The sequence below is a fragment of the Trachypithecus francoisi genome, unplaced genomic scaffold, assembly GCF_009764315.1.
Source record: "Trachypithecus francoisi isolate TF-2019V2 unplaced genomic scaffold, Tfra_2.0 Lachesis_group3, whole genome shotgun sequence".
Taxonomy (NCBI): Eukaryota; Metazoa; Chordata; class Mammalia; order Primates; family Cercopithecidae; genus Trachypithecus; species Trachypithecus francoisi.
Genome location: NW_022681468.1, coordinates 26,245,142 through 26,272,823, shown reverse-complemented (window position 1 = coordinate 26,272,823; position 27,682 = coordinate 26,245,142). Strand labels below are relative to the sequence as shown.

Below are 27,682 nucleotides of genomic sequence, written 5' to 3'. Positions count from 1 at the left end.
GGTTTTATTTTAAGAATGGCCGAGATTTTTTTTTTTCTCTTCTAATAAGATGTTTATTATTTCAAGAATCCCAAAAATACACAAGGGCTCTTATAGGAATTATCTTGGTGGAAGAGATGGATGCTTTTTACTGACCTATTTTCCTCAGTGAACAAATAAACTTCTTGGTTCCACTATGCCCATACCTACGGAATGTACCACTGTTTAGCACACCCAGTGTCAACGAACCCAAACAAGGTCAAGGGTTCAGTCACGAATTCCCTTTGCTCTGCTTCGTGGACACAATCTTTACCCTAAACCTAGCCAAGGGCCTCACAGAAGGCTAACTAGACCAGAGATTATGAATGAATCCGCAAAAATTCAATACCATGACTATAACAATAACTCAAAGATAAAACCGCTGTTGACTAGTGTCAGGATTTCATTCTTCAAATGTTGTAAATTTGCCAATCTGCAAAACAAAACCTTAATTACTTCATAAAAAAGCCAGTATGCTAAAAAGACATACAAGTCTTTTAACTTCTTTAATTCAAAAGCAACAATGGTAATGAGTAGTATTCCCTAACATGCCATTGCTTTTACTGGAACAGATTATATTTTTATGCAATCTTTAACTTAATAAAAATCTTGCAAGTAAAGTTAAATGTGAGCCCAACAAGTGCACTTTCCAGGATTTCCTTCAAAATCAAAAAACAAATGCTCCTAGAAGAAGGTCTGTTTTTATCTGAGTAGTTTGCTCTCAAAAAGAGATGCATAGTTGTATTAGAAATCCACAGTAATATAATACTTCATTTGACTTTCTAAATGCAGGACCACTGAGTTACGATTGTTGACAAATAGAAGATCATAGATAATTATGGAAATTTAATTTAGAATTTCTCAAGTTGTATATCTTTGAACAGAAAGCTCTGTAAATATACATCTTTCAGTGTCCAGAGTTAGAGGATGTTATTTTATGCCTTTGGATTTAGGAGGATTTTTTTTGTTTTCCACTATTTTCTAATAAAAATAAAACAGTACTAAGTCAATGAATAAGTCTATCTGTAGCAAAATGGTTTTTGTTTGTACAATATTACTATGCACTCAGTAGTTGCCCAATAAATATTAATTGATAATGATGGAAATGGGCTTTATAAACAGATGGCCTAGCATAAATTCACTGAAAACATAGACAGAAACATTCCACTCTTCAAGAAAAGCATAACATAGAAATTGAACAAGTCCTGCACACAGAAAATCTCAGTCTATTGTCAGGCAGCTGTTCAGTCAACAGGAGCAGCAGACATTTTTCATCATCATCATAGCATTAACAGCATTAAATGTCTATTTGCATATGGTGCTGCAAAAAGTGACTCACACAGATTCATGCTCGTCTTATTTGTTATAATTTACAATGACAATATTGGCAAGAACATATAAGTACACATAGCAAAGTAGAAGTCATTAAACATACTTTGAGATATAGTAATATGTGGTATGAACATAAAATATGTGTCAGGCTTAAACACAACTCACAGTAGCAATAAGAGTATTTATCTATCGTATAAACTTCTACTATTCCCCAATAGAATTACAAGTGCTTTACAAGAACACTTACACATATGCTGAAATACTAAGTAGAATAAAGAAAGAAGTCGGAGGCCATAATAGAGTAAGTAATGACTCTTCAAGAACCCAGAAAATGAATATAATCCCAGTAGTTACCAGTGGGGAAAGAAGGGATAAAAGAAGAACAAAAAAATTATATGGGGACTAGCTCATAGTTAATAGGATGGTAGGATCAAGGAACCTATAAGCAAATTTATCAACCCAGGAAGATATCCTGAAAAACACACATTTTACAAAAATACTTAAATAAGAAAATGTAAGATAACATACATGGTAGAATTTTGGAGAAAGACCGTTAAAATGAGGAACTGAATGGAGCAAAAAGTACATTGCAAGCATTTAATAATTAATAGCCTTTACTATTATTTTCTTAATAAAGTAAAAAGCTTCAGAAGACATGACATAAATGTTAATTAATAGAAATCAGATAATAAGAACTTCACGACAACTTACATTTATACATCATCTCATAAAACTGCACCCTTCAATGACTCCAAAAGCTAACAGCTGGCATGCTACTACTTCTATGATGTAGAATACATTTCTAAACTTTCAACTTTTATCATTATTCAATACTAGGCCACTGAAATATATTATCAAACTGGAATATTCTTTAATCCAGCCAACTATTTCCCAATACTAGAAAGATAATATAGCTTGTGGAGACACTCTAAAATATCTAAGAAGCTAGCTTGCTCTGTAAATGGAAATTCAAATATCAAGTAGAAGGTTGAAAGAGACATCCTCCAAGGTCTCTTCAGAATTCTCTTCTATAGAAGCGTTGGGGGAAAAAATCTCTTTCACTGAAAAAAATATTAAAAGCGTTTTAGTGTCATCTGTAAGAGGTGGAATAAGGGGGCAAGGATGGAAATCAAGAAAAAGACTAAAAAGGCGACTCAAGAGCATGATGTATCTCAGACCTGCCTGTTTCAAGCTGTGTCAAATAGCATTCAAACGCCTTTGAAAACTAAATCCTATAATAGTCAATCGTTCTTCACCATCCATTTCCTTTTTATCAGCATGTTGACATTAATGGCTTTCTCACAGTCTTATAAAGAACAGAGAACAGTGTTTATTTCATCCTTGCAAAGAAAAAGTTTGTTACTTGTTACCACAAGTAACAAATATAAAGAAGAAAATAATTAGCATGATGTATGATGATAGGATGAAGAGCAATGGTTTGAATCAAAATGATAGTAAGTCAAAATTTATGTAAGTGTTTCAGCCATTGACTGGTAAAGTGCTTGACATGTAACAACAAGCAATGGGGCAGAATCACATTCATAAAGAATTTCCTAAAATAATGTAAACACACAGTCTTAGCAAAAATGCCACCTCTCTCACCCAAACTTTTCCCAAGGGGCCATGTAGAGGTAATTATTTCCCCTCTGAGATATTCTGTAGACTACACAAATGTGGAATAATGCCCTTACTGCATTACAATGACAGTTAATATCTCTATTTCCTCAACTAAACTAGGAGTTCCTAATAGGTGAGACAGTATTTTAGGTATCTTTAAATCCCTAGTCCCCAGCACAGTACCTGAATTATATTAGGTATATGATAGTATTGGCCAAATGAATATTTTACTGAATGAACAGTTACTAGATAGTATGCAATATTTATCCATTCATTCCTTCAAGAAACACTTACTGGGCCCCTACTCTATGCTAAGCACTGGTCTTGGTACTGGGGATACAGCAACAAGCAAAACAGGTAAGTCCCTACCTTCATAAAGCCTGCATTCTGGTTAAGGGGACAGACGGTTGACAGATAATGAAAGTGTTAAGAAAACATACAACAGTGCAAGGGGCTCAGGAGTGAAGGAGTATTTTATCTATGATAGTCAATAAGGGCTTTCTGAAGTAGAGTTCTGAACATGAGGGCACAAACCGTACAATTGTTTCAGAGCTGAAAATTCTTAGCTGTGGGAACAGAAAGTGCAAATGTCCAGGAGGAGGAGGTACCTGGTATATCCATGGAAAAGCAAGACAGCTAGGATGGTTAGCCTATAGTTGGCAAGAAGAACAATAATAGAAAATTAGGGGCTAGGCGTGGTGGCTCACGCCTTTAATCCCAGCACTTTGAGAGGCCAAGGAGGGAGAAACACTTGAGGCCAGGAGTTTGAGAACAGCCTGGTCAACATGATGAAACTCCATCTCTACTTAAAATACAAAAAAAAATTAGCTGGGTGTTGTGGCGTGTGCCTGTAATTCCAACTACTCAGGAGGCTGAGGCAGAGAATCGCTTGAACCCAGGAGGCAGAGGCTGCAGTGAGCCAAGATCGTGCCACTGCACTCCAGCCTGGGAGACAGAATGAGACTACATCTCAAAAAAAAAAAAAAAAAAAGGAGGAAAGAAAGAAAATTAGGGTGAGAGGAATTCAGAAACCAGATCAGAGGGGTTCTATTTCTATAAAGAAACCATTGATTAGCCGGACATCGTGGCACATGCCTGTAATCCCAGATACTCGGGAGGCTGAGGCATAAGAATCACTTGAACCTGGGAGGTGGCAGCTGCAGTGAGCCAAGATCATGCCACTGCACTCTAGCCTGGGCAACAGAGTGAGACTGTCTCAAAAAAAAAGGAAAGAAACCATTGAAGGGTCTTGAAGAAAGATGTGACATTATCTGATTCTGTAAAAGATCACAAGGAGGTAAGAATGGAAGCAAGAAGGCTATGGCATTAGCCCGAGCAAGAGAGGAGATGTAGTGGTAGGAGATGAATAGTTTCCAATTTAAAAAAAAATGTTTTAAATACAGCTGACAAAATTTAATGATAGACTTAGTGTAAAGAACAGGAAAAAAGGAGAGGCAAGGACATAAAGGAAACATATAAAGGTTTTAAAATATAAAACAAATTATTTTATCAAGATGGTTATCCATCTGTTTAAGAAGAAATACATGAGCTACTTATTTCAATGAACCACACAAAAAGAGTAAGATTTTGCACCTTCCAAACAAGTTCACAGGTCAGGAGGAGAAAGAACTGGAAACTGGGAGCTCCAGAGACCCAAGTTTGCCCACACTTTGTGGCTTTGAATCACAGCATCACTGTAACTTGATTCCTCATCCAAGACTAACACTGGTGAGGAAAGCTTCAGGATCTCATGCTCGGATAATAAACATAAAACTGTAACTTTTTCTCACAACCATACCAGATGCATTAAATGATGAGATAATAAGGTTATAGTTATAAATACTATCCTAATACTTGACCACAGTACGGACAAACGTATATTAGAAATAACCTTAACAGTTTCTCGTTTTTTGAGCAATAAATAATTAATACCACAATTTTAATATTTTGTAAAAAGGGATTTGGGGTACTCAATAGAAATACAAATTAACTAGAAATGCAATGAGTCATGAGAGCTATAAAAAATGCTTTTCTAACAACTAAATAAAAAAACAGGCAAAGGATATTCTATCTGTTGGATAAACTATCCAACAGAACACCAATAGGAAATAAATACAATTGGGTGGGTGGACAACAGCGTACAAAAGGAAATCACCACCAAAAACAAGAAAATAATAATTAGGAGAAAGAGGTTTAGGTCTATATAAGATGAGTATTTAGAGAAAGCATCTTTTGGAAAATTCTGGATGCACAGCTTCAAAATATTAAAAGTGGAAAAGGGAATGGGAATATATGATTCCCGTGAAATAAATGCTCATATCAAATTATAACCTGTTTTACTAGATATAAATAGTTTTCTTCCATAGAGGGACAGAGGGAAGGAGGAAGGAAGAAGGGAAAAACCTGTAACCCTGAAGAGGAAGCATGAAACTATAATACAAAGGCACAGAAATGACAGTTTTCATGATAAATACAGCAGGTGTCTTCATATAAAATACACAATGTGTCATACTTTTTAACAGTGGAGAGTAACACCATTTCAAATTTAAATTTTTAATAACAGTTAAATAATTAGATTTTCTCATTTGTGAGGCTAGTGCCAAGTACACTTTCAGAAAGCCCTAAGAGTTGAGAGTATACACACTGTAAAGAATTGTTTTTCAATAAACTTGGCCAACTTTAATAAACACTGCCTACTACGTCACAATTAATGGTTCAACACTGACGACTAGTGGTCAAAACACGTAGTAATTCCCTATCAAGTATTCTATGACTTGTATCAATTTATTTAAAACATGTAATGCAAATTATGTTAAAACCTAAATTAAAAGAGCTTGCCCTTACAAGCATTCAGAAAAACACATTAAAAAAAGGAATTGTATCTGCAAAGTCTCTTTAAAAATTCTTTCTGTCCATTATATGCAGTGTCTCAAAACAAAAGTCAATCAGCATTTGCTGTCAACTTACAAAGGAAACAGTTCCATGAAGTGTCAGTTTATCCACGCTCACACAGCTATATTAACACTCTTTAGAAATCCATAATTAATATTTCAAAGAGGCCTACATTTACAGTGCATGTATCTGGGCATCTCCATTCTAAATTTCTTTTTCAAACTTTGTTAAACACAAAGATATGAAAAATCCAGCTGTCTTTATTAAATTGTCAGTATAGTTTGAAAACCAGCAACCCACTACACGAAAATGTTATTTTTATAGAGTTGAATTATGTTTAATTTAACTATGATTGAATTCTTGAAGAATGTTTATGGAATTTTGATTATATCATTGTAACTGCAAATAAGTTTAAATTGTTTAACTTTTATTTTGTGTCTTCAGGAATGAGAGCAGTAGAGTAGCACAAGGTATAAAAATCTTGGAGTGAAATTTATCAACAATGTTATATGCAGCTGAACAATCATTTACATTTGGAAACATCAATTTCTTTAGCACCTGTTCAGTGAGCTCTGTGTGATAAACACTGTACTACATGTTGCAGAAACAAGGGTAAACACGATGCACAAAGCCCCTCCAATGGAGTCTACATTCTTTGGCAAAGGCATATAATAGCACAAGTAAACAAACAATAATTATAGTTTGTGGTAATGCTATTTTTAAAAATAGAGTAATATGATACATGATAGTGAGCAATGGAGCTGAAGGGGCGATTTTAGAAGGGGAGGAGGAACAGGAAAGTTTTCCCTAAAGATGTGACAATGGAGCCTGAGGAATGAGAAGGGAGAAGTTATACCGAGTCAGAAGAAAAATGTTCCAGTAAGACACTGAGACGAATACAATGTAGCTGGAACATAGATATCTTAGACTAATAAGTACTGTATGTTTAAAATTTTAGAACAGCTATCAAAAGAACAGAAATATAATCTACAGCTCCAAAGCAAACAGAAAGTATCAAAATGAATATATAATATATTCCATTCCAAATAGAAATGGGAAAAAGAAACAAAAAGAGAAGTTAAAAAAAATAAGATGATAAAAACACTTTAAAACATTCCAATAATCACAGAAAGTATAAAATGACTAAAGTAACCATTACTTTATAAGATAAAGTTATTTTTAACTTAAGCAATAAGGTATTTCGTAAGAAACATGGAAAAATGGAAATACTAAGGAAAGATTAAAGAGGGAAAATGATATGCCATGAATAAAGTAGTCTTAAGAATGTTAAAATCAAGAGGCACACCAGGTAATATTTTTTAAATAATTGACCAAGAAGTAATTTAATTATACACGAGATACCACACACACAAAACAGATAAAAGAAAACTGACACAAATCACAGGGAGAAACTGATAATCCTTAAAATAATGAGAAGCTTTAGAGTGACATATTTACTAAGAAAACAGAAGAACAGAACAACAAAGTTCACAAATGACCTATTAAATGTATATGTGTGTATGTATGCATGTACGACATGTACAAGCACATAAAATTCTGCATCTAAAACACAGAAAAATATTTGCTTCTTACTCTGGACTACTTACAAAAAATTGATCATAGAATTAGGTCAAAATGGAAGTTTCAACAACTTTCAAAGGAGTTAAATTAAAAACAATAAAGAATTTTAAAATAAGCATACATACATTTCTGAAAATACCAAAAGACATTCCTAAATAAGTCTTGAGTTATAGAGAAAATTGTAGCAAATTATAAAATATTTTGAAAAAACACTACCATAAAAGTATAACAAAGCATATGGTAATTTGGTTAAATTTTCATTATTCATTTTAAAAAACAGAAAAATCAATCAAGCATTCAATTTTCAAACCTAAAAAATAAAACAGAATAATCTTTTAGATGAAGAGAAAGAAAGAGTAACGGAGTTAAGAGCAGAAGTTAATGAAGCAATAAACAAAGCTGGTCAAAAAGAAAACTAATAATACTATTTCTAGCAAGACATTAAACATGAATTACCAAATTGACTTACTAAACAGGCTATACAAGCCAATAAACATTAAAAAAATTAGGAATCTGCTGCATCAAAAAGACAACAGGCACAAATTGTTTTATGGGTAAGTTTCAACAAACATTCAAGAAATAGACAATCCCTCTCTTACACAAAACTAAACCACAAAATAGGAGAAGAAGGTTTCCACCTAATTCATTTTATGAGACTAATGTAACCATGCTTCTAAAACCAAAAACGTCAGTGCAAGAAAAACTGATCTCAATCATAAACACAAATATAAAAATCCTAAGAAAAAAATAGCAAATTAATTCAGCAATGTATAAAAAAAAACAAAACATTATAATCAAAGTTCTCAGGAATGCAAGGAGGGCTCAATATCTATTGATGGAATCAACCATATTTAAATCAATATATTTAAATATCCAAAATTAAGTGTACAGCAAGAATATTTGATAAATTTCACAACCCATTCATGATTTTTAAAATAAACAAATAAATAACAACAAACATCTCTTGGCAACCTAGGAATAGAAGGCAATGTTCTTAATGTGACAAAGGTTAGCACTAAAAAGTCAGGGCAAACACCACACAACAACATTTAACCCTTAAGAATCATACAAATATGGAAGTAACACAAGAATTCTTGCTATCTTTGCTTCCATTCAATATTAGACTTCAGGTTCTAACCAGTGTAATAAGATAAAATAAAAAAGAAAAGAATTATAAAGAAAGAGACTAAGGCCGGGAGTGGTGACTCGAGCCTGTAATCCCAGCACTTTGGGAGGCCGAGACGGGCGGATCACGAGGTCAGGAGATCGAGACCAGCCTGGTTAACCCCGTCTCTATTAAAAAAATACAAAAAACTAGCCAGGCGAGGTGGTGGGCACCTGTAGTCCCAGCTACTCGGGAGGCTGAGGCAGGAGAATGGCGTAGACCCGGGAGGCGGAGCTTGCAGTGAGCCGAGATCCGGCCACTGCACTCCAGCCTGGGCAACAGAGTGAGACTCCGTCTCACAAAAAAAAAAAAAAAGAAAGAGACTAAATTGCCTTTAATTTCAAATGATATGATTATCTATACACTAAGATAGTATGTCAGTAAGGCTATTAAGAAATTATAAGAATTAATAAGGGCATTGAGAAAAATTGTTGGATATAAGAACCACATATAAAGCCACTTGTACCCCTGTATACTATAAATAATCAATTAGAGATGCAATTTTTTTAAAAATCCCATTCCAAATAGAAAGAAAAACCATAAGGTACCTAAGAATAAGTCTAACAAAAGAGATCTAAGAAATTTATACAGACAGTTATAAAACATTATTGGAAAATATTAGAAAAGACCTTCTCTTTAAATCAGTCTGTACTTAATACAATCGTAATCAAAATGCCAGCATGATTTTTCATGGAATAGGATAAGAGATTTTCATTATCATTTACCAAAAGATAATAAAACCTATAATCATTAAGAAAGAGTGATATTAGTATAGGGATTGACAAGCAATATCAACAGCAAAGCATGTAGAGACCAGACAGATATTGTAGGAAACTAGATATATACCAGATGTGGCATTTAAATTAGAGTGGAAATAACCAATTTTTATTCAAAAATGATACTGAAGCAACTGATGAGTCATATAAAAAGTGAATTAGATTCCTTCCTCTCTCCTATTAAAAAAAAAAAAAATCTCCGGCGGAGAGAAATCCCAAATGATCCAATATTTTAAAATGAGCAAAAGTCATACACAGGCATTCTATATAAGCACAAATGCAAACTGCCAAGAGATGTGTGAATAGACAAATTCACTAGAGAAATGCAAATAAACATAAAAATGAGTTAATAATTTATACTCATCAGGTGGCAAAAACTTAAAGAATTATAACCACTACTTCTGGTAAGAATGTGGGGGAAAGAGCGACACTCAATCATTGCTGGCAGAACAAGATGCAGTTTCAGAACCTCTGGAAAATAAGATCTACCAATGGCAATAAAAGATTACATTGGAATCATGTCAGTAGTTGGATGAATTTCCAGAAAGCACCGGTAGAAAAAGGAAAAAGCAAGAAGTGGAAATGTATAAAAATGTGACCTCATTTTCTAAAAACGAATACATGACCAAAAAGTCCCCATATATGCAAAGGTATATATAGTCTATATACATCAGTCCGGGTAATTAAAAACAAACAGAAAAATATAAAGGGATACCTTCCAGGCCATCAACACTAGTTTCATTTTTTAGGGGATAAAAGAAGTGGTTCATGATGAAAGGACAGAGTTGGAAGAGATATAGGAAAAAATCAGCCATGTAAATAAATAAATAAGCCTGTATTGTAAGAGAATGTTTGAATATTTCATGTGATCACATTTAGTTATATTAAAAAATGCTTTTTATACTAAATATTTAATAATGAAATGTTAAAAGAACTACGTGAGAAATAAACCTAGTAAAACATAGGACCAAAACAGTGCATTAATATGGTCACTACTTAATGTATTAAGCAAATATTTAGTAAGTATTATCTTCAAATACTAGAAATGCAAAGTGTTCAAAATAGGTAAAATAAAAAGAGACAACATATCAAGAATCAGTAACATAAATAATCGGGGACAAAACTCTCACATAATATGTATTAACAGAAACCGGACAGTGAGAGAGAAAAAAAAAAAAAATGCCATCTTTACAAAAGAAGAAAAATAGTCAGTGGCATTAGAGTTGGTTAAAAGAATAAAAAGTGTGGCTCAACATAAGCCCTGATTTATACTACACACACAACTTTACCCCGTGAAGAATAAACACTGGAGGAGGAGTTTTAGGATTTTCACTTGCTACACTCATTTTCCAACAAAGTAGTACATGTGTGGTTGTCCTGTTGTGATAGTGCTTTCAGCCTCTTGGTGGTTTGAGGGCTCTGAGGCCCTGCCTGTGTTACTCTCTGCCTACCGAACCCCATGGGGCTCACACAGTCCTGCCCAAGGACTCAATTCTAGAGCTTATGTCCTAAGAATAAGAACAATAAAGTACATCCTCTGAGTTTTCCTCCTGCTTTCCACAGGATTGTGTTTGAATCTCATTTACTTGTAAAATCTATTGGTCTTTCTCAAAGATTAGAGAGGCTGCTGGGATGATCAATGTGAGGGTGATTTTAATGGGCATTTAAAACATCTAACAATATCATAGGGAAAGAAAAACACGAATAACTATGCAAAATATGAATATGAATAACTCTATGCAAAAATGTAGGAGATGACTACAAAAAAAGGGGGCACTGGTTATGAAAACAAGAGGGAGGCAAAGTGAATGATCAAATGAAAGTTTTACAATTGAACCCTGAAAAGGTAAGTAAAGGTGAGTCCAAGATCTGCCAGTCTTGGAAAGGCCTCTACGACTCCAAACAAAGTAGGGGAGTGTGGAAAGGAAGTGCAGGAAAAGGGGTAAATGAAGCCAGGTTAGAATATTTGCCTGACTAGATTCTCCCCTGCTGTGTGACACTCGAAATATCACAGAAGCCTCAAGGGAGACGCAAAAGCTATTAAGAACACATTAGAAAAATATGCTAGGTTTCATGGAAGCTTCTCCCTTAATGAGTCCAACTAAATACATTAATAAAGGGTACCCGAGGCTTTTCTTAGGTGGTATCTATATTACTCAGCATCTCTGGGGTCACAATTACATTTCTGGACAAAAATGAATAGCTACTTCGTCATTAAGTTTTTCCAAAAAAAAAAAAAAAAGTGAAGAAAAATGTTGGAAAAAAGTATCGATTAATGTTTCTTCATATGGCCTTATTTTATGGATGAGCTTCACATAACCCGGTTGTCCCTCAGAACAGACTAAAAGCCACTGAGCTGAGCTCCTATCTTAAACACTTAATTTCTCACTTCATCTTCACCATCGTCTTTTAAGATTCCATGTCCTTGCCTATCTCACAGACTTCCCCATGAGACATCCTTTACTTTTAAGGCATCTAGATCATATGTAAGCATAGAATATTGTTGATGCAGATAAGGGAGAAACTAGTGACTTAATATGCTATAAAATGCTCGGAAGAGGGCCAGGCATAGTGGCTCACACCTGTAATCCCAGCAGGTTGGGAGGCTGAGACAGGCGGATCACTTGAGTCCAGGAGTCTGAGATCAGTCTGGGCAACATGGCGAAACCTGTCTTCACAACAAATACAAAAATTAGCTGGGTGTAATAGTGTGCCATGTAGTTCCAGCTGCTTGGGAAGCTGAGGTAGAAGGATGACTTGAGCCTGGGAGATTGAGACTGAGTGGGCCATGATCACACCACTGCACTCCAGTCTGGGCAAGTGTGACCCTGCCTCAAAAAAAAAAGGCTCTGAAGAGTGTGCGTGTGTGTGTGTGTGTGTGTGTGTGTGTGTGTGTGTCCAGCATTTATCTCATGTTTTTCTTTTCTTTTTTTTTTTTTTTTTTTTTTGAGACAGGGTCTCACTCTGTCACCTAGGCTGGAGTGCAGTGGTACAATTCCAGCTCCCTACAACTTCTGCCTCCCAAGTTAAAGTGATTCTCTTGCCTCAGACTCCTGGGTGGCAGGGATTACAGGTGTGCGCCACCACACTAATTTTTTTTCTTTTCTTTTTTTTTTTTTTTTGTATTTTTAGTAGAGACGGGATTTCACCATGTTGTACAGGCTGGTCTCAAACTCCTGGCCTCAAGTGATCTGCCCCCCTCAGCCTCCCAAAGTGCTGGAATTATAGGCGTGAGCCACCATGCCCAGAAATATTTTTCATTTTAAGTAATTCAACTCAAGATGAAGAAATAATATTCAATGTATATGAAACAGCCAGTAAAAAATGAGTCGGGAATTTTCAGGATGCAAATCAGGAGTTTAAATTTTTATCTAGGATTTTATGTAAATATTGGACCTGCAAAAAAGTGGTTTTAGCTTGTGTTTACAGTCTAAATACCTCTTTCTCAACACTAGCACCCACCAAGCCTACCCCCACTCCACTACATTAACCAATCAAAGCTAGGATACTATCAAGCACCTCATCAAAAGAGTTTATAGTGAGATAATTCACCTCAATGTTACATACTGGACTGCGTACATAGAAAAGCCTGATAGGTATAGGCTTAACAACACTTGAATTTAGGTCAGGCATGGTGGCTCCCTCCTGTAATCCCAGCACTTTGGGAGGCCAAGGCAGGCAAATCACTTGAGGTCAGGAGTTTGAGATCAGCCTGGGCAATATGGTAAAACCCCGTCTTTACCCAAAATACAACAACAAAAAAAATCAGCTTGTCATGGTGGCGCCTGCCTGTAGTCTCAGTTACAAGGGAGGCTGAGGTGGCAGAATCTCTTGAACCCAGGAATTCAAGGCTGTAGTGAGCTGAGATCATGCCGTGGCACTCCTGGGCAATAGAGTGGCCCTGTTTCAAAAAAAAAAACAACTTGAATTGACTTAGTAAAGTTCAAAGTATCATCTACAATTTTAAAAAGATAATATTAAAAGAATATTATTGTCATACAACTCATATAAAATACTCATCTCTCTTAAAGAAGAGACTTCTATGAGATACCAAACCAGGTTGTTTAAAATACAATATATGAAGGTCCTTACTAAATAAAGAAAATCCGGCATTCATGTGACTTCAATAGCACATGAGTAGCTAAGGCTCAAAAAAGGAAGTGAATTCCTGGGCATTCATGGTCCTTTTGTTCAAATCACGATAAGAAACAGAAATGAGTTAACAATTCTTTAAAAACTCTAAAGAAAAGGAAAATGGCTTTCCCTTGACTAATTTCCAATGATTAACAACGTGCTTTTTCATTAAATGGGAAGAGGTAAAGCTCTGAAGACCTAAGGACCCATGAGATAACTAAAAAGCAGCAGGTTTTTGCCGAAATCACAGACTGCCTCCCTATAATATACTATATCTTCAAATCTCTGCATCCTGTAATTTCAAATGAAAACTCTTAATGTCTTAAGTTTTAAATGTCGTATTTTTCATTAACATTGGAAGACACATTTTAAGAAGGCAAAAGAGCACAGTGGCTAAAAGTTCAGGCCCACCTGCTCACCTATGGATTTAATTTCTCACCATAAAGAGGAAAAAAAAATGCATCGATTACTATTATCATATGGTATAGGAATTTCCATAAGTATTTTTAATACTCAAAAAGAAGGGAAAGTGTTTCCTCTCCTTAAACATGACCTTTCCAGAACAGTCTAAGCCATTTAACATGGGAGCAGGAAAATACATCAGCTTAATCTTTCCTAGTTTCCACTACTCTGTTTATAATCTAAAACCACTTTGTAAAAATGTATAGGTCACTGCTTATATTAAAATGACAAAATATGAAATTAAACAGTTCTCATCAAGAGTGATCTCCTATTGTATTGTCAGAGATGGAATTCCAAATCACAGCTGAAGCTTTTAGTCAAACTGACAATTACAATGCGAACACCCAGGCTCTGGTGTCTTAAGAAAAGGGGTGGGAAGCAATCTTTCTCTCCCTCTTTCTTTGTAATTTTGTACATTTTGCAAAGAGAGAAGAAAATAAGTACAGAAAATTTCTCTAATTTTCTCTTGCAGAAAAGAACAATTGTCTCTTTAGTACTATTCTTATGCTCACCAGATGTAATTTGCTTTGAGAACAAATGTATAAAAATCAAGGTTAAAAAAAAAAAAAGCCTACCCACATGCTGTATCTAATTATTCAACAACATATCCTCTTCAAAGTAATTACCAACTTACAAGGGTAAGCCTTCTTGTGTGAAATGGAAGGAAATGGAATTTCAGAAAACAAAAGCAGATTTTCCTATCAGCTTACATTAAATTTCAGTGTTGCAATTTTTGTTCCTAATTTTCAATTAACAGTGAAAAAAAACTTTTAAAAAAATCTGTCAATTCATAAAGGTTAACGATCTACAAGCACACACAAGTGTATTTTTAGAATTCTTAGAAAAATCATTTCATAAATGAAAAGAATTTCCATTTGTTTTGAATCTTTTGGGTTTCTTGTTGTTTCTACTTTTTATATTTTATATATAGACCAAAGACACATTTAAAGGGAATTTCAACAAATTAATATTCTAAAATGATAGTGACAAAATGTAACGAATATAATAAAATAAGAATCCATGAGTGCACATAATAAAAACTTCTTTCTTACAGTAGGATTCTATAAATGTAGAACGAATCATATTAAATCACTATCTGGCACTACCTATAGTAGTAATTGTTTCAGATGAGTCAATAATAGATGCTAAAATTAGTGAGCAAAAGTACAATAGAAACAGGATATGTTGAAGTCCCAAAGAATTATCCTATAAAATAGATAGTTTTAAGAGAACAATTGTAACATTACAGTGGATAAACCCACCCAGTAGGCAACACCATAACCAAGTGTTCAGTTTTCACCAGTAATGTAACAAACCAACATTCTATGACTCCTAAGATGACACTATGGGAAGGACATAACTCCAATTATCTAAATTTCAAGCCAAAAGTCCATCACCTGAATCTAGTCATGAACAAACATCAAGAAACCCAAAATGAAAGCCATTCTACAAAATAAATTGTTCACACCCTGAGAAGTCATCACTCATGATGACTGAAAAACCGTTCCAGATTAAAGGAAACTAAAGAGACATGACAACTAAATGCCATGTGTGAACCTATATTTTATCCTGGATCAGGAAAGGACACTACTGTAGTAGCAAAATTTGAATAAAATGTATAGATTAAGCCATAGTATTTTATTGATTTCAATTTCCTAATTTTGATTGTTATACTGTAACTATAAAAGAAAACATACATATCAAATTATTTAGATGAAAAACAATTTATTTTTTAATCAGTTGACTTTAAGATTCACAGATAAGTATGTATATCATGTTTGCAAATTAAAAATGTTTCACAAAAAAATTACATATATGTGGATGTATCTAGAATAAATGATGAAACAAGTCTGGTAAAATATGAATAATAAGGGAATCTAGGTAAAGGTTATATAGAAATTCTTTATTCTAAATTTTCAACTTTATCTATGTCTGAAATTTCACATTAAAAAGAGTACCTAAAGGGTAACTATTCTCCATTTTAAATTGGTTTGATAATAACCTAATTCAGGAGTTGTCATACTTTTTCTGTAAAGGGCCAACCTGCCAATACTCTAAACCTTGTGGGCCATATATTCTTGTGGGCTACAACTACTCAACTCTGCCACTGCGTCACAAAAGCACCAACAGACAATATATAAATGAATAGGAGTGGTTGTGCTCCAATAAAACTATTTACAGAAATAGACGATGGGCCAGATTGGACCTGTGGGCCATAGTTTGATGACCCCTGGTCTAGTCTATGCCCAGAAAAATTAATCAGAATAATTATACTTTCAGTTAACATTTTCTGAGCATATGACAGACAGTATGTTAAGAGCTTTACTGGCATTACTTCATTTATCCTTGCACTATTCTAATTAGGTCAATAGTATTATTATTTCCATTTTCCACAGACAAAACTAGCGCCTAGAGAAGTTAAGAAACTTGCCCAACTAACGTCACACAGACAGCAAGTATGAAACCAGGGAGGTCTGATTCTATACACTGAACTACAACCAAAATGTGATATTCATACTTCTCAGATGGGTTGAATTATACTGTCACATGCAATAACCATTTTAACATTGCTAAATAAATATTCAAATGCAAGATTTACATTCCATGAAAGTGCTTTTCACAAACCTCCTGTAGCTGCAGGGACATGAGTCCCAGTTGGTCCTGGCGTCTTTCCACCAGCTCCCTTTCTGTGCGCATCTCTCTCTCTAGTTCCTTAAGCCGCCGCTCTACCCGATCTGAAACCTTAATAAGAATTCAGAGAAACAGCAGCATTATAGAGCTAGCAAGCAAAACAGACTAAATTGAGAGAATAGTTTTATAGCAGATACACTACTGCTTAAAGCATTTAAGACTGTTTTGTTTGCAAAGCTCTGTCTAATGACACTAACATGAAATAGCTGGCCAAAAAACTTATTGAAAGTTACAAAAGAAAATCATCATTGATCTCCAAATGATCTACACCTGGATCCCAATAATTGGCTCAAATTTTTTGAGGTATGAGATAATATTCAGTAGATCAGATATAAAGCAATACACTAGAAAAGAGTGCCCTCTGGTGAGTTAGAATGAAAATACCAATTATGCTAAAAATTGCATTTGTTGGCCAATTAATGATAAATTGTTCGATCTAATTAGATCTTTTCTATTTTTATTATCCATGAGAATGACCTGCCTATGCAGGTACTGATGTTTATTTGTAGTAAGTAATTAAGGGGTCTTTACATTAGCTTGTCAATCTTTTCTACTGTGATCTGCTAAAAATAAAACAAGGTATAAAAGATCAAAAACTAAAGTCAAACTGAAAATGTTTAATTGGGACTCTCTAAAATAAACATGAAAGAATTTTTCTCTCTGACACAAAATTTTCCTTACTAAAAGTTGCATAAATTCAAACACATCTCATGTATTTCATTATACAGCCCACTAAATAAAATTTACACTATTGACAATGTCTATATTTCGTACAGAAGGACATGGAAGACATTTGTATTCGTATAAGAGAAGCAATAAACATCGCTCTGCTATAAGAAATCTTTTGTCACCAATTATTTATATGAGAAAGAATGAAGGAAAGTCCTGACAAGGAACCTTATTGGGGTCATGTAAATGTTCTAAACTGAATTAGGGAGGTGGCTGGATAACTCAGTAAATGTACGAAAAAAAAAGTTTTTAAAAAATAAATAGATAAACATAAGTTTACTTAGGCAGAGCAAAAGTTTAGTTTACTCTTGAATAACAGGGAGTTTAACTGCAAAGTTCTACTTATAAGTGGATTTTCTTCTGCCACTACCACTGCTGAGATAGCAAGACAAATTCCTCCTCAGCCTGCTCAACTTGAAGGCAGAATACCTTTATGATGATCAACTTCTACCTAATGAATGACAAATATATTTTATCTTTCTTATAATTTTCTTAATAACTCTTTCCTTTAGCTTACTTTATTGTAAGAATACAATATACAATACATATACAAACTATGTGTTAATTGACTGTTATTGTCAATGCGTCCTGTCAATAGTAGGCTATTAGTAGTTAAGTTCAGGGGGAGTTCAGATTTATACTGTATCCCCAGCCTCTGCCTTCAAATAGCTTGCTATCTATTGAAGACTGACAATAAATGAATAGTTAAAATTTCTCTGATTAAATTCAATGAGTTAAGTGACTTCTACATTTCAGAAAAGAAGGCTGTTCTTATAGAATCCTATCAAAATTAAAGCTGTCCAAGTAACCACATACTGAAATCAATATCCAAAAGTATTTAGACATCAGCAACTTTGCTACCATAGCTAATACATGTGATGATACAGAGTTACTATATTTGGAAGATTGTTTCTCAATTTTTTTTTTTTTTTTTAGACAGTCTCACTCTGTCACCCAGGCTGGAGTGCAGTGGCGTGATCTCAGCTCACTGCAATCTCCGCTTCCTGAATTCAAGCAATTCTCCTGCCTCAGTCTCCCTGGTACCTGGGATTACAGGCACCTGCCAACACGCCTGGCTAATTTTTGTATTTTTAGGAGACATGTTGTTTCACCACATTGGCCAGGATGGTCTTGAATTCCTGACCTCAAGTGATCCACCGGCCTTGGCCTCCCGAAGTGCTGGGATTACAGGCGTAAGCCACCACACCTGGGCCCGGCCTTTGATTCCTTCTAAGTAAAAGTTTTATTGAAACATAATTTCATGTATGAATATACATACACATTGTGAAATAACTATAGTCAAGCTAATTAACATATCTATCATTTTACTTAGCTAACATTATTTTTGCCAATACTATAGTCACCATTCTGCACATTAGCTCTCTAGAACATATTCATCCTACAGAAAGAAAACTTTGTACTATATATCCCCGTTTTCCTGACCCCTCCCAACTCTGCCCTTTCCCTAGCAATCACCATTCCACTCTCTGCTTCTACGAACTAGACTTTTTAGAGTCCACATTTAAGTGAAATAATGCAGTATTTTATTTTTGTATCTGCCTTACTTCATTTAGAATAATGTCCTTCAGGTTCATCCATTTATTGTTGCAAATGACAGAATTTCCTTCTTTTTAAAAACTGAACAGTATTCCATTGGGTGTATATACGTGTGTATGTGTATTTCTTTATCTGTTCTTTGGTCAACAGATACTTAAATTGTTTCCATATCTTGACTACTGTGAATAATGCTGCAATGAACATAGGGTATGCAGATGTCTCTTCAAGACACTGATTTCCTTTGGATATGTATCCAGAAGTGAGACTGTTGGATCATTTGGTAGTTTTATTCTTAATTTTGATATTAATGTTTCTCTTACACAACTTCTGACATAGGTCCCAATGATCCATGCTTCTTGGTATTCATGCACCTGTGTAATCCGCTACCCTTGAGTGTAGGCTAGCCCTGTAATAAAGAGAACACTGTAGAAGTGATGGGGTGTCACTTCTATTATTAGGCTGCAAAAAACGGACTTCCAATTTGCTAGCATCTTCTCTTTTGCAAGTCATCTTCTTGTCTGCTTGTTCTAATAAAGCAGGCTGCCACATTATGAGATGTTCTACGGAGAGGTCACATGTCAAAGAAACAAAAGAAGCCTTTTAACAGGTCGTGACAAACTGAAATCTCAAGTCCAGTAACCTACAGGGAACTGAATCCTGACAATGACTTGTCATTCCAGTCAAGCCTTGAGAAGAATGCAGCCTGCAAGTGACCCAGAGCCAAAGGACCCAGCAAAGCCACACCTGTCTCTCAACCCACTGAAACCACCAAATGAAATGTTGTTTTAAGCCACTAAGTTAGGGGAAATATGTTACATTAAATGCTAATTGTACATACCCAGACGCCATGACCATCCTCTATGGACCCAGTATATAGGCCAGCCCCACAGATGCAGGCACCAGGCCTACCTCCAGGAACTCAGGTTCCAGGTGCATCCCAGTACTAGACTGGCCCCTGTAAGCACAGGCTCCAGGTCTTCCCCCGTGGGCCCAGGTACCAGGCCCATCCCAGTACCAGGCAGACCCCAACTTAGCTGCTATGGGCATAAGCTCCAAGCCTAGCCCTAAGAACCCAGGCACTAGGGACACCCCTGCAGACCCAATCAAGTTGGCCCACACCAGTAGACCCTAGTGCCAGGCCAGCCCCAGAGGAGCCAAGATCCAGGCCCCCCCCACAGAAGACCCAAAGTCAGTGTCTGCCCCAGTGAATACAGGCTCCAGGCTCAAACTCATAAACCCAGACACCAGGCTAGCCTCTGGGACCCAGATACCAGCTCAGCCCACCTGCTGACCCAGTCACAAGGCCAGCTCCCAAAAAGACACCAGCAGCAAAGTTCATTAATGAACCCTGCCAGAGAGCCTACCAAAAATCTCCACATAGACTCATTAAGTAAAGGGAATCCCCTGCCAAAGCCAGTCTGTAAAGTCTGGAAGAAGCGTCTACTTCTTCAAATGCACAGAAACTAAGGCCATAAGGATCATAAATGATCAGGGAAACATGGTATCACTAAGAGAATAAAATAAAGCACCAGCAAACAATCCCAAAGAAATGGAGATCTTTAAACTGCCTAATAAAGAATACAAAACAATCATCTTAAATAAGTTCAGTGAGCTACAAGAGAATACAGTAGTCCCATTTTACTCATGCGGGATACACTGCACAATTCCCAGCAAATGCCTGAAACCGAGGATGGTATCAAACCCTATAGATACTATGCACAATTTTTCCCTTCACAGTTTCACAGAGAGTAAATTTGTTCATATCACAGAAATTAAAAATCTCAGTGTACGTTTTTTTTCTTTCCTTATTAAATTGAGACTTTCACATTTTCACTTAGAAGAAATACTTTATCCTTCTCTTTGGCATTGCCAAACTGTCAACATCACTACTCTGCACTTTGAAGCCATTATTTAGTAAAATGAGGGTTACTTGAACAAAAGCACTATCAGGTTACTGAGACAGTGAACCTGATAACTGACATGACCACTAAGCAACTAATGGGTGGGTTGTGTCTATGGCATGGATATACTGAATAATGGGATGATTCGTGTCCCAGGAGGGATGAAGTGAGACCACTGAAGATTTCATTACTCTACTCAGAATGGCATGCAATTTAAATCTTATTGTTTATTAATGAAATTTTTCATTTACTATTTTCATATTGCAATAGACCACAGGAAGCTGAAACCATACAAAGCAAAACTGGGGGAAAGGACAAGCTTCCGTACAGACACCAAAATCAGAAAATTGTTGCATGAACAAAATTAGAAATTCAACAGAGATAGAAACCATCAAAAAGAACAAAACAAAAATTCTTAATCTAAACAACACAATGACTGAATTGAATAATTCCACAGTAATCTTGAAGCAGACTAGATCACGAGCTCAAAGACAAGTCATTTGAAATTGCCCACTCAGAGAAACAAAAAGAAGAAGAAAGAAAAAGAATTAAGAGAAACTATGGAATTTATGAGATACCATCAAGTAAAGAAATTTACTCATTATGAAAGTCCCAGAAGGAGCAAAAAAAGAGAAGGAGATGAGAGGAGTTTATTTAAAGAAATAATAGCAGAAAACTTCCTATGTCTGGAAAAAGGACATCCAGATCCTTGAAGATCAAATAACCACAAATAGATTAAATATAAAGAGATCTTACTGAAACACACAATAATCAAATTCTCAAAAGGAAAAAACAAAGAGAAAATGCCAAAAGCAGCATGAGAAAAACAATTCATCACATACAAGGGAACCCTTATGAGACTATCAGTGAATTTCTCAGCAGAATCCAGGAGAGAACGAGATGATAAACTCAGTCCTGGCAGGAGGTGGGGGAGGGGAGTGCTGCCAGCCAAGAATATCATCACATTAACTTGCCTTACAAGAAATATAAAAAGCAGTTCTTCAAGACAAAATTAAAGAATGCTAATAACACAAAAGCATACAAAAGTATATAATTCCTTATATTCACTGTAAAAGTACTAATATATTCAAATTTAAAATACTCCAATACTTACAATGGTAGTGTTTCAGTTACTTTTAACTCTAGTTTAAAAGTCAAAAGACAAAAGTATTAAAAATAACTATAACTACAATAATTTTAATGGATATACAATATTTAAAGAGGTAAACTGTGATATCAATAAAGTAAAATGGGAGAGGAAGTTAAAGTGTAGACTCTTTGTATGCAGTCCAAGTTAAGTTATTATCAGCTTAAAATAGACTCTTACAAGATATTTTATGTAAATATCATGGTAACCACAAAGAAAAAACCTGTGCATATTTAAAAGACAGAGAAAGCAGTCAAAGCATACCACTACAGAAAATTATCAAATCACAAAGAAAGACAGAGAGAAAAAATGGAATGAAGAAACTATAAAACATTCAGAAAACAATTAAGAAAACAGCAGTAGCAAGTTCTTACCTATAAATAAATGCTTTAAATGTAAACAAATTCTCCAATCAAAAGACAGAGAGTAGCTACACAGACTTTTTCTAATGACCCAACTGTATGCTGCCTAAAGAGACTCACAAATAGACTTTAGAGACACAAATAGACTGAAAAATGAAGGGATGGAAAAAGGTATTCTACACAAATGGAAACTAGAAGAAAACAGAGGTAGCTACACTTATATCAGAGAGAATACACTATAAGTCAAAAAAATCTAAAAAGAAACAAGGTCATTAAATAATTATAAAGGAGTCAATTCATGAAGAGGATACAATAATTGTAAATGTATATGCACCTAATCAGAGCACCTAAATATATAAAGCAAATCTTGATAGAGCTGAAGAAAAGATTACACAGAAATACAATAGTAGTATTGTGGACAATGGACACACCACCCAGATGGAAAGGCTATAGAGAAACATTAGACTTGATCTACACTTCAAAACAAATGGACCTAACAAACATATACAGAACATTCCATCAAACAGCAGCAGAATACACATTCTTCTCAAGCATACACAGACCATTCTCCAGGACAGACCATGTTAGGCCACAAAACAAGTCTTAACATATTTAAGAAAATAAGTATCTCTTTAGAGCATACAGGTATAAAACTAGATATAAATGAACAGAAAAATCCACTAATAGGTGGAAATTAAACTACACAATGCTGAATAATCAATGGGTCAAATAAAAAATGTAAAAGAAAATGAAAAAATACCATGATACAAATACAAAGAGAAATACAACACACCAAAATTTATGGGATGCAAAAAAGCAGCTCTAAGACAGAGTTTTATGGCAATAAATGCCTACATTTAGAAAAAGATCTCAAATAAATAACCTAACTATACCCCAAAAACTAAAAAACAAAACAAAACTAAGCCACTCTCAGTAGAAGAAAGGAAGTCACAAAGATGGCAGCAAAAATAAATGAAATAGAGACTAGAAAAACAATAGAAAAGATCCATGAAACTAACAGTTTTCTGAGTTTTTTTAACTTTTATTTTAGGTTCAGGGGTACATGTGCAGGTTTGTTATATAGGTAAATTTGTGTCACAGAGGTTTGATGTACAGATTATTTCTTCACCCAGGTACTAAGTCTAGTACCCAGGAATTATTTTTTTTCTGCTCAAAGTTAGTTTTTTGAAAAGATAAACAAAACTGACAAAATGCTAGCTACACTAAATAAGAGGAAAAAAAGAGTAATGACTCAAGTAAATAAAATCAAAAGTAAAAGAGGAGACATTACAAATGATGCCACAAAAATACAAAGTCTTATAAGAAAATACTATGAACAATTTTATGCCAACAAATTGGATAACCTAGGAGAAATGGGTAAATTCCTAAAAACCTAAAACTTACCAAGACTGAGTCACAAAGAAACAGAAAATAGAAACAGAAAATCCAAACAGACCAGTAATGAGTAAGGTGATTAAATCAGTAATCAAAGACCTCCCAACAAAGAGAAGTCCAGAATCTGATTACTTCACTGGTAAAATCTATCAAACATGTAAAGAAGAATTAACGCCAATCCTTCTCAAGCTCTTCCAAAACACTAAAGTAAGAGAACATGTCCAACTTCATCCTATGAGGCCAGGAGTACCCTGACACCAAAGACACTACTAAAAGAGAAAATTACAAGCCAACATCCCTGATGAACACAGATGTAAAAATCCTCTGCAAAATACTAGCAAGCCAAATTCAGTAGCACATTAAAAGAATCATTACCACCATGATCACTTAGAATTTATCCCCAGAATACAAAGCTGTAAATCAGTAAGTGTAATATACCACATTAACAGAAAAAAGAATAAAAATCATGTGGTCTTCTCAATAGAAGCAGAAAAAGCATTTAATATAATTCAACATCCTTTCATGATAAAAAGAGAAACTTCCAATAAATGAGACATAGACAGAATTTATTTTAGCATAATAAAGGCCATATACAACAAGCCAACAGCTAACATAGTACTCAACAGTAAAAATCTAAAAACATTTCTCTAAGGTCGGAAAAAGCCAAGGATGCCCACTATGAACACTTCCATTCAGCGTAGTACTGAAGGTCCTGGCCAGAGCGAGTATGCAAGAAAAAGAAATAAAAGGCATCTAGATGAGGAAGGAAGAAGTTAAATTGTCCCTGTTTTCAGATGACATGATCTTATATATAGAAAGCCCTAAAGAGGCCCCTAAAAAAACTCTTAGAAGTAATAAATTGAGTAAACTTGCAGAAATCAAAATTCAGCATACAAGAATCAGCAGCATTTCTATACATAACAACTCAAAGAAAAAAAAATTCCTGTTCACTATAGCATCCAAAAAATACAAAGAAATAAATTTACCTAAGGAGATGAAAGATTCCTTCTCTGAAAATAATAAAATATTAAAGAAATAGGAAGTCAGTAATGTAAAATCTTGGGAAAAGAAAACAGCCAGTGGAAAAAAAAATCAAGATATACAGAGAAAGCCACATAATGTAGGCAGTATAGACCATGGTAAGGGATTTGGAACAAAAGAAACTCAGGGAGGATTTTTAAACCTGGAGGAATAATTAAACATAATGACAATTTAAAAAAATAATTTGCCTGCAGTGAGAAGCACAGATAAAGGCATGTATGGGAGCAGAGGGACCAACTTCAATGGATGCCCCTGCAGTAAACCCACTGAGAAGAGACGGTAGCTTGAAAAGTAGTATTAGAAGTAGATGAAATTGACCATTATTTCAGAAATTAAAGGGGCAGGATCTTGAAACGGATTGGAAGTATGGTGTAAAGAAATGGATCTAGGTGAATCCTTGGTGACCAGCTTAAGACGCTGGATGGAATATGATGCCATTTCCTGAGACAGGGAAGACCAAAGTAAGTAAAAACAGCCCTAAATGAAGGTTGTGGACCTTAACCTAAAGACATATATTTATAGCTTTCTGAGTGATGACATAATTCCTAATAAGATTTTAAAGAAAGCATATTTTAGTACTTATTTTTTCTTTCTCTGAGACCTAACGGAAAAATGTTAAAAATGTAATTCAATACTAAAAAATTCATATTTATCAGGATACCATTATCAACTAAGTTTAATACTAGAATACCAAAAATTCCTAAATCTCCATATTTGGTTATAAAAATAGCAGAATAGCAAGAATAAAAATTAGAATGGCTTTTAAGATTAGTAGTTAATGAAAGCTCAAACAAAAGAAAAAGCATTCTGTTTAAAAGATTGTATTCTCACTTTTCAATATGTTGATTCCTCAGATCTTTAACAATACCTGGTGCTTCAAAGTCCACTTAAAGAAATATGTTACATATTTATATATATATAACTGCTGCTGTAATCTATGCAATAATCATGTTATTCTAAATGCAGTATTCACAGAATTCTTATAAATTCTATTAATGGTCAACTCTTTCAAAAACAGCTGGATCCATGTTTACATTTTTATTCTTTATAGTGACCCTACTATAGAAAACTAAAATAGAATTGACTTTTTTCCTCCATAAATAATCAAACAACATGCAGTCATATCACACTCAACTCAATAAAATCTAGACAACTAATAAACTGAAATTTCCCCTATGGAATAAGGCCTATGCAATATTGATTGCTTATCACCACAATTAAGTGTTAATAGAAAATATTTTCCATAACATCATACTATAAACGATAACTCTTCCCTTCCAATGGGCAATTTGACATAAGCAAAAAATATTTATGATTCACAAAAGATTAACATATCAAATGTTGACATATATGACAGCAACCAAAACTTTTTGTCTCTCAAAGAAAAATGTGTTCCACAAGCTTTCAAGATATATTTTAGTTACTGAGAAAATGCATGATAAACAACTGTAGCCTCAGAATAATACACAATAAATGTGATTAACAGTGCTTACCAGTAGAAAGTGAAATTGGCGAGAGATAGAGGCAGCCATTTATTTTCACTTTATATATGTACAATATTTAAGTTTGCCACAGTGAATGTGCATCATTTTGGTAATTTTATTTTAAATTTAAATCTGAAGCAGGGGAAACAGCTGCAGTCTCTGAGAAGCTTAACACTCAAATAATGAAACCATATTCTCTGACAACAGGTTATGAATTCACAAATATAACACAACACGTCTGCCAGTTATAAAACATGAATGTTGACTTCAATTGGAAGAAGTGAGTCACAAAGTCTATATTGAGCCCTGGAAACAAACATCAGGTGGCCTTCGGAAGACCTTCTTAATTCCAACAATTGTTATTAAGTTTTGCTTTGGACATTTTTTTCTTAATCAGGATCATACACACCCACAAGAAATTAGAGATGCCCTTCATGCAATTATGAGACAATCTTACTCTGACAGCAAATTCCAGAGAGCACAAAACAAGGTGTAACATCACAACTGATGTAAGGAACTGGCACATGAGCAATTCACCTGAGTGCACAATTATGTGGGCACAATTTTCTGGGTTGAGACAATATAAAAGGCTGTGTCCTCATGAGCGGGGCAGAAGGGATAGTTGAGTAAACCAGCAAGTTTTATACAGCAATTACACCAATGAGCTGGGCACCAGGGAGGTGTGACAACCAGTTGTACTTTATGTGATGTGGAGTCATTCTTGATGCATGGCAATAAAGATATGAAAGTTTGAGCTCTCTGAATTCAACTAACTGCTAACTTTTTACTCAGTAGCTATATTTTAAACACAAAGTAAAACTGTAGAATGTATATAGATAATACTTACTAGTTTTATTTGCTATGTGAAAGAAATCCAAATAAAATGATAACCGTTTATTACAGGTTCTCTTGTCACATGGCGAAAGGTGAAACAATAAATGTAATGTGCACTATGCAAATTAGTACTATTAAACCCCAAATTGAAACCATCCCAACTATCTAACAGTTTCAAAAAACAGCATGACAGTAAAACTGGATATGACCATGGCTCACTCAGGTCTACAGGGACCTCAGTAGAATATTAAGGATATCCGAATTTAGATCAAAGCCCACTTACAAGTAATATAATAATTTGGCAGTGTCCCCACCCCAAATCTCATCTTGAATTGTAACTCCCACAATTCCCACATGTCATGGGAGGAACCCAGTGGCAGGTGATTGAATTATGGGAGTGGGTCTTCCTGCACTATCCTCGTGATATTTTTAATATCACAAATATTTTACATAAAATATTTTAAATAAAATAAGAATATTTTTAATAAATTTGTTTTAAAAATGGGAGTTTCCCTGAACAAGCTCTCTCTTTTTGCCTGCCATCATCCATGTAAGATGTGGCTT

General features: G+C 34.7%; 1 protein-coding gene across 3 annotated transcripts in view; it reads right to left on the bottom strand.

Moving 5' to 3' along the window:
- Positions 1-27,682, bottom strand: part of CEP128 (centrosomal protein 128) — a 488,113-nt gene that overhangs the window by 372,467 nt on the left and 87,964 nt on the right. For all 3 annotated transcript variants that reach the window (XM_033187243.1, XM_033187242.1, XM_033187244.1), the window contains one exon: positions 16,603-16,719. In XM_033187243.1, the coding sequence (XP_033043134.1) occupies positions 16,603-16,719 (117 nt within the window). The remainder of the gene's footprint in view (positions 1-16,602; positions 16,720-27,682) is intronic.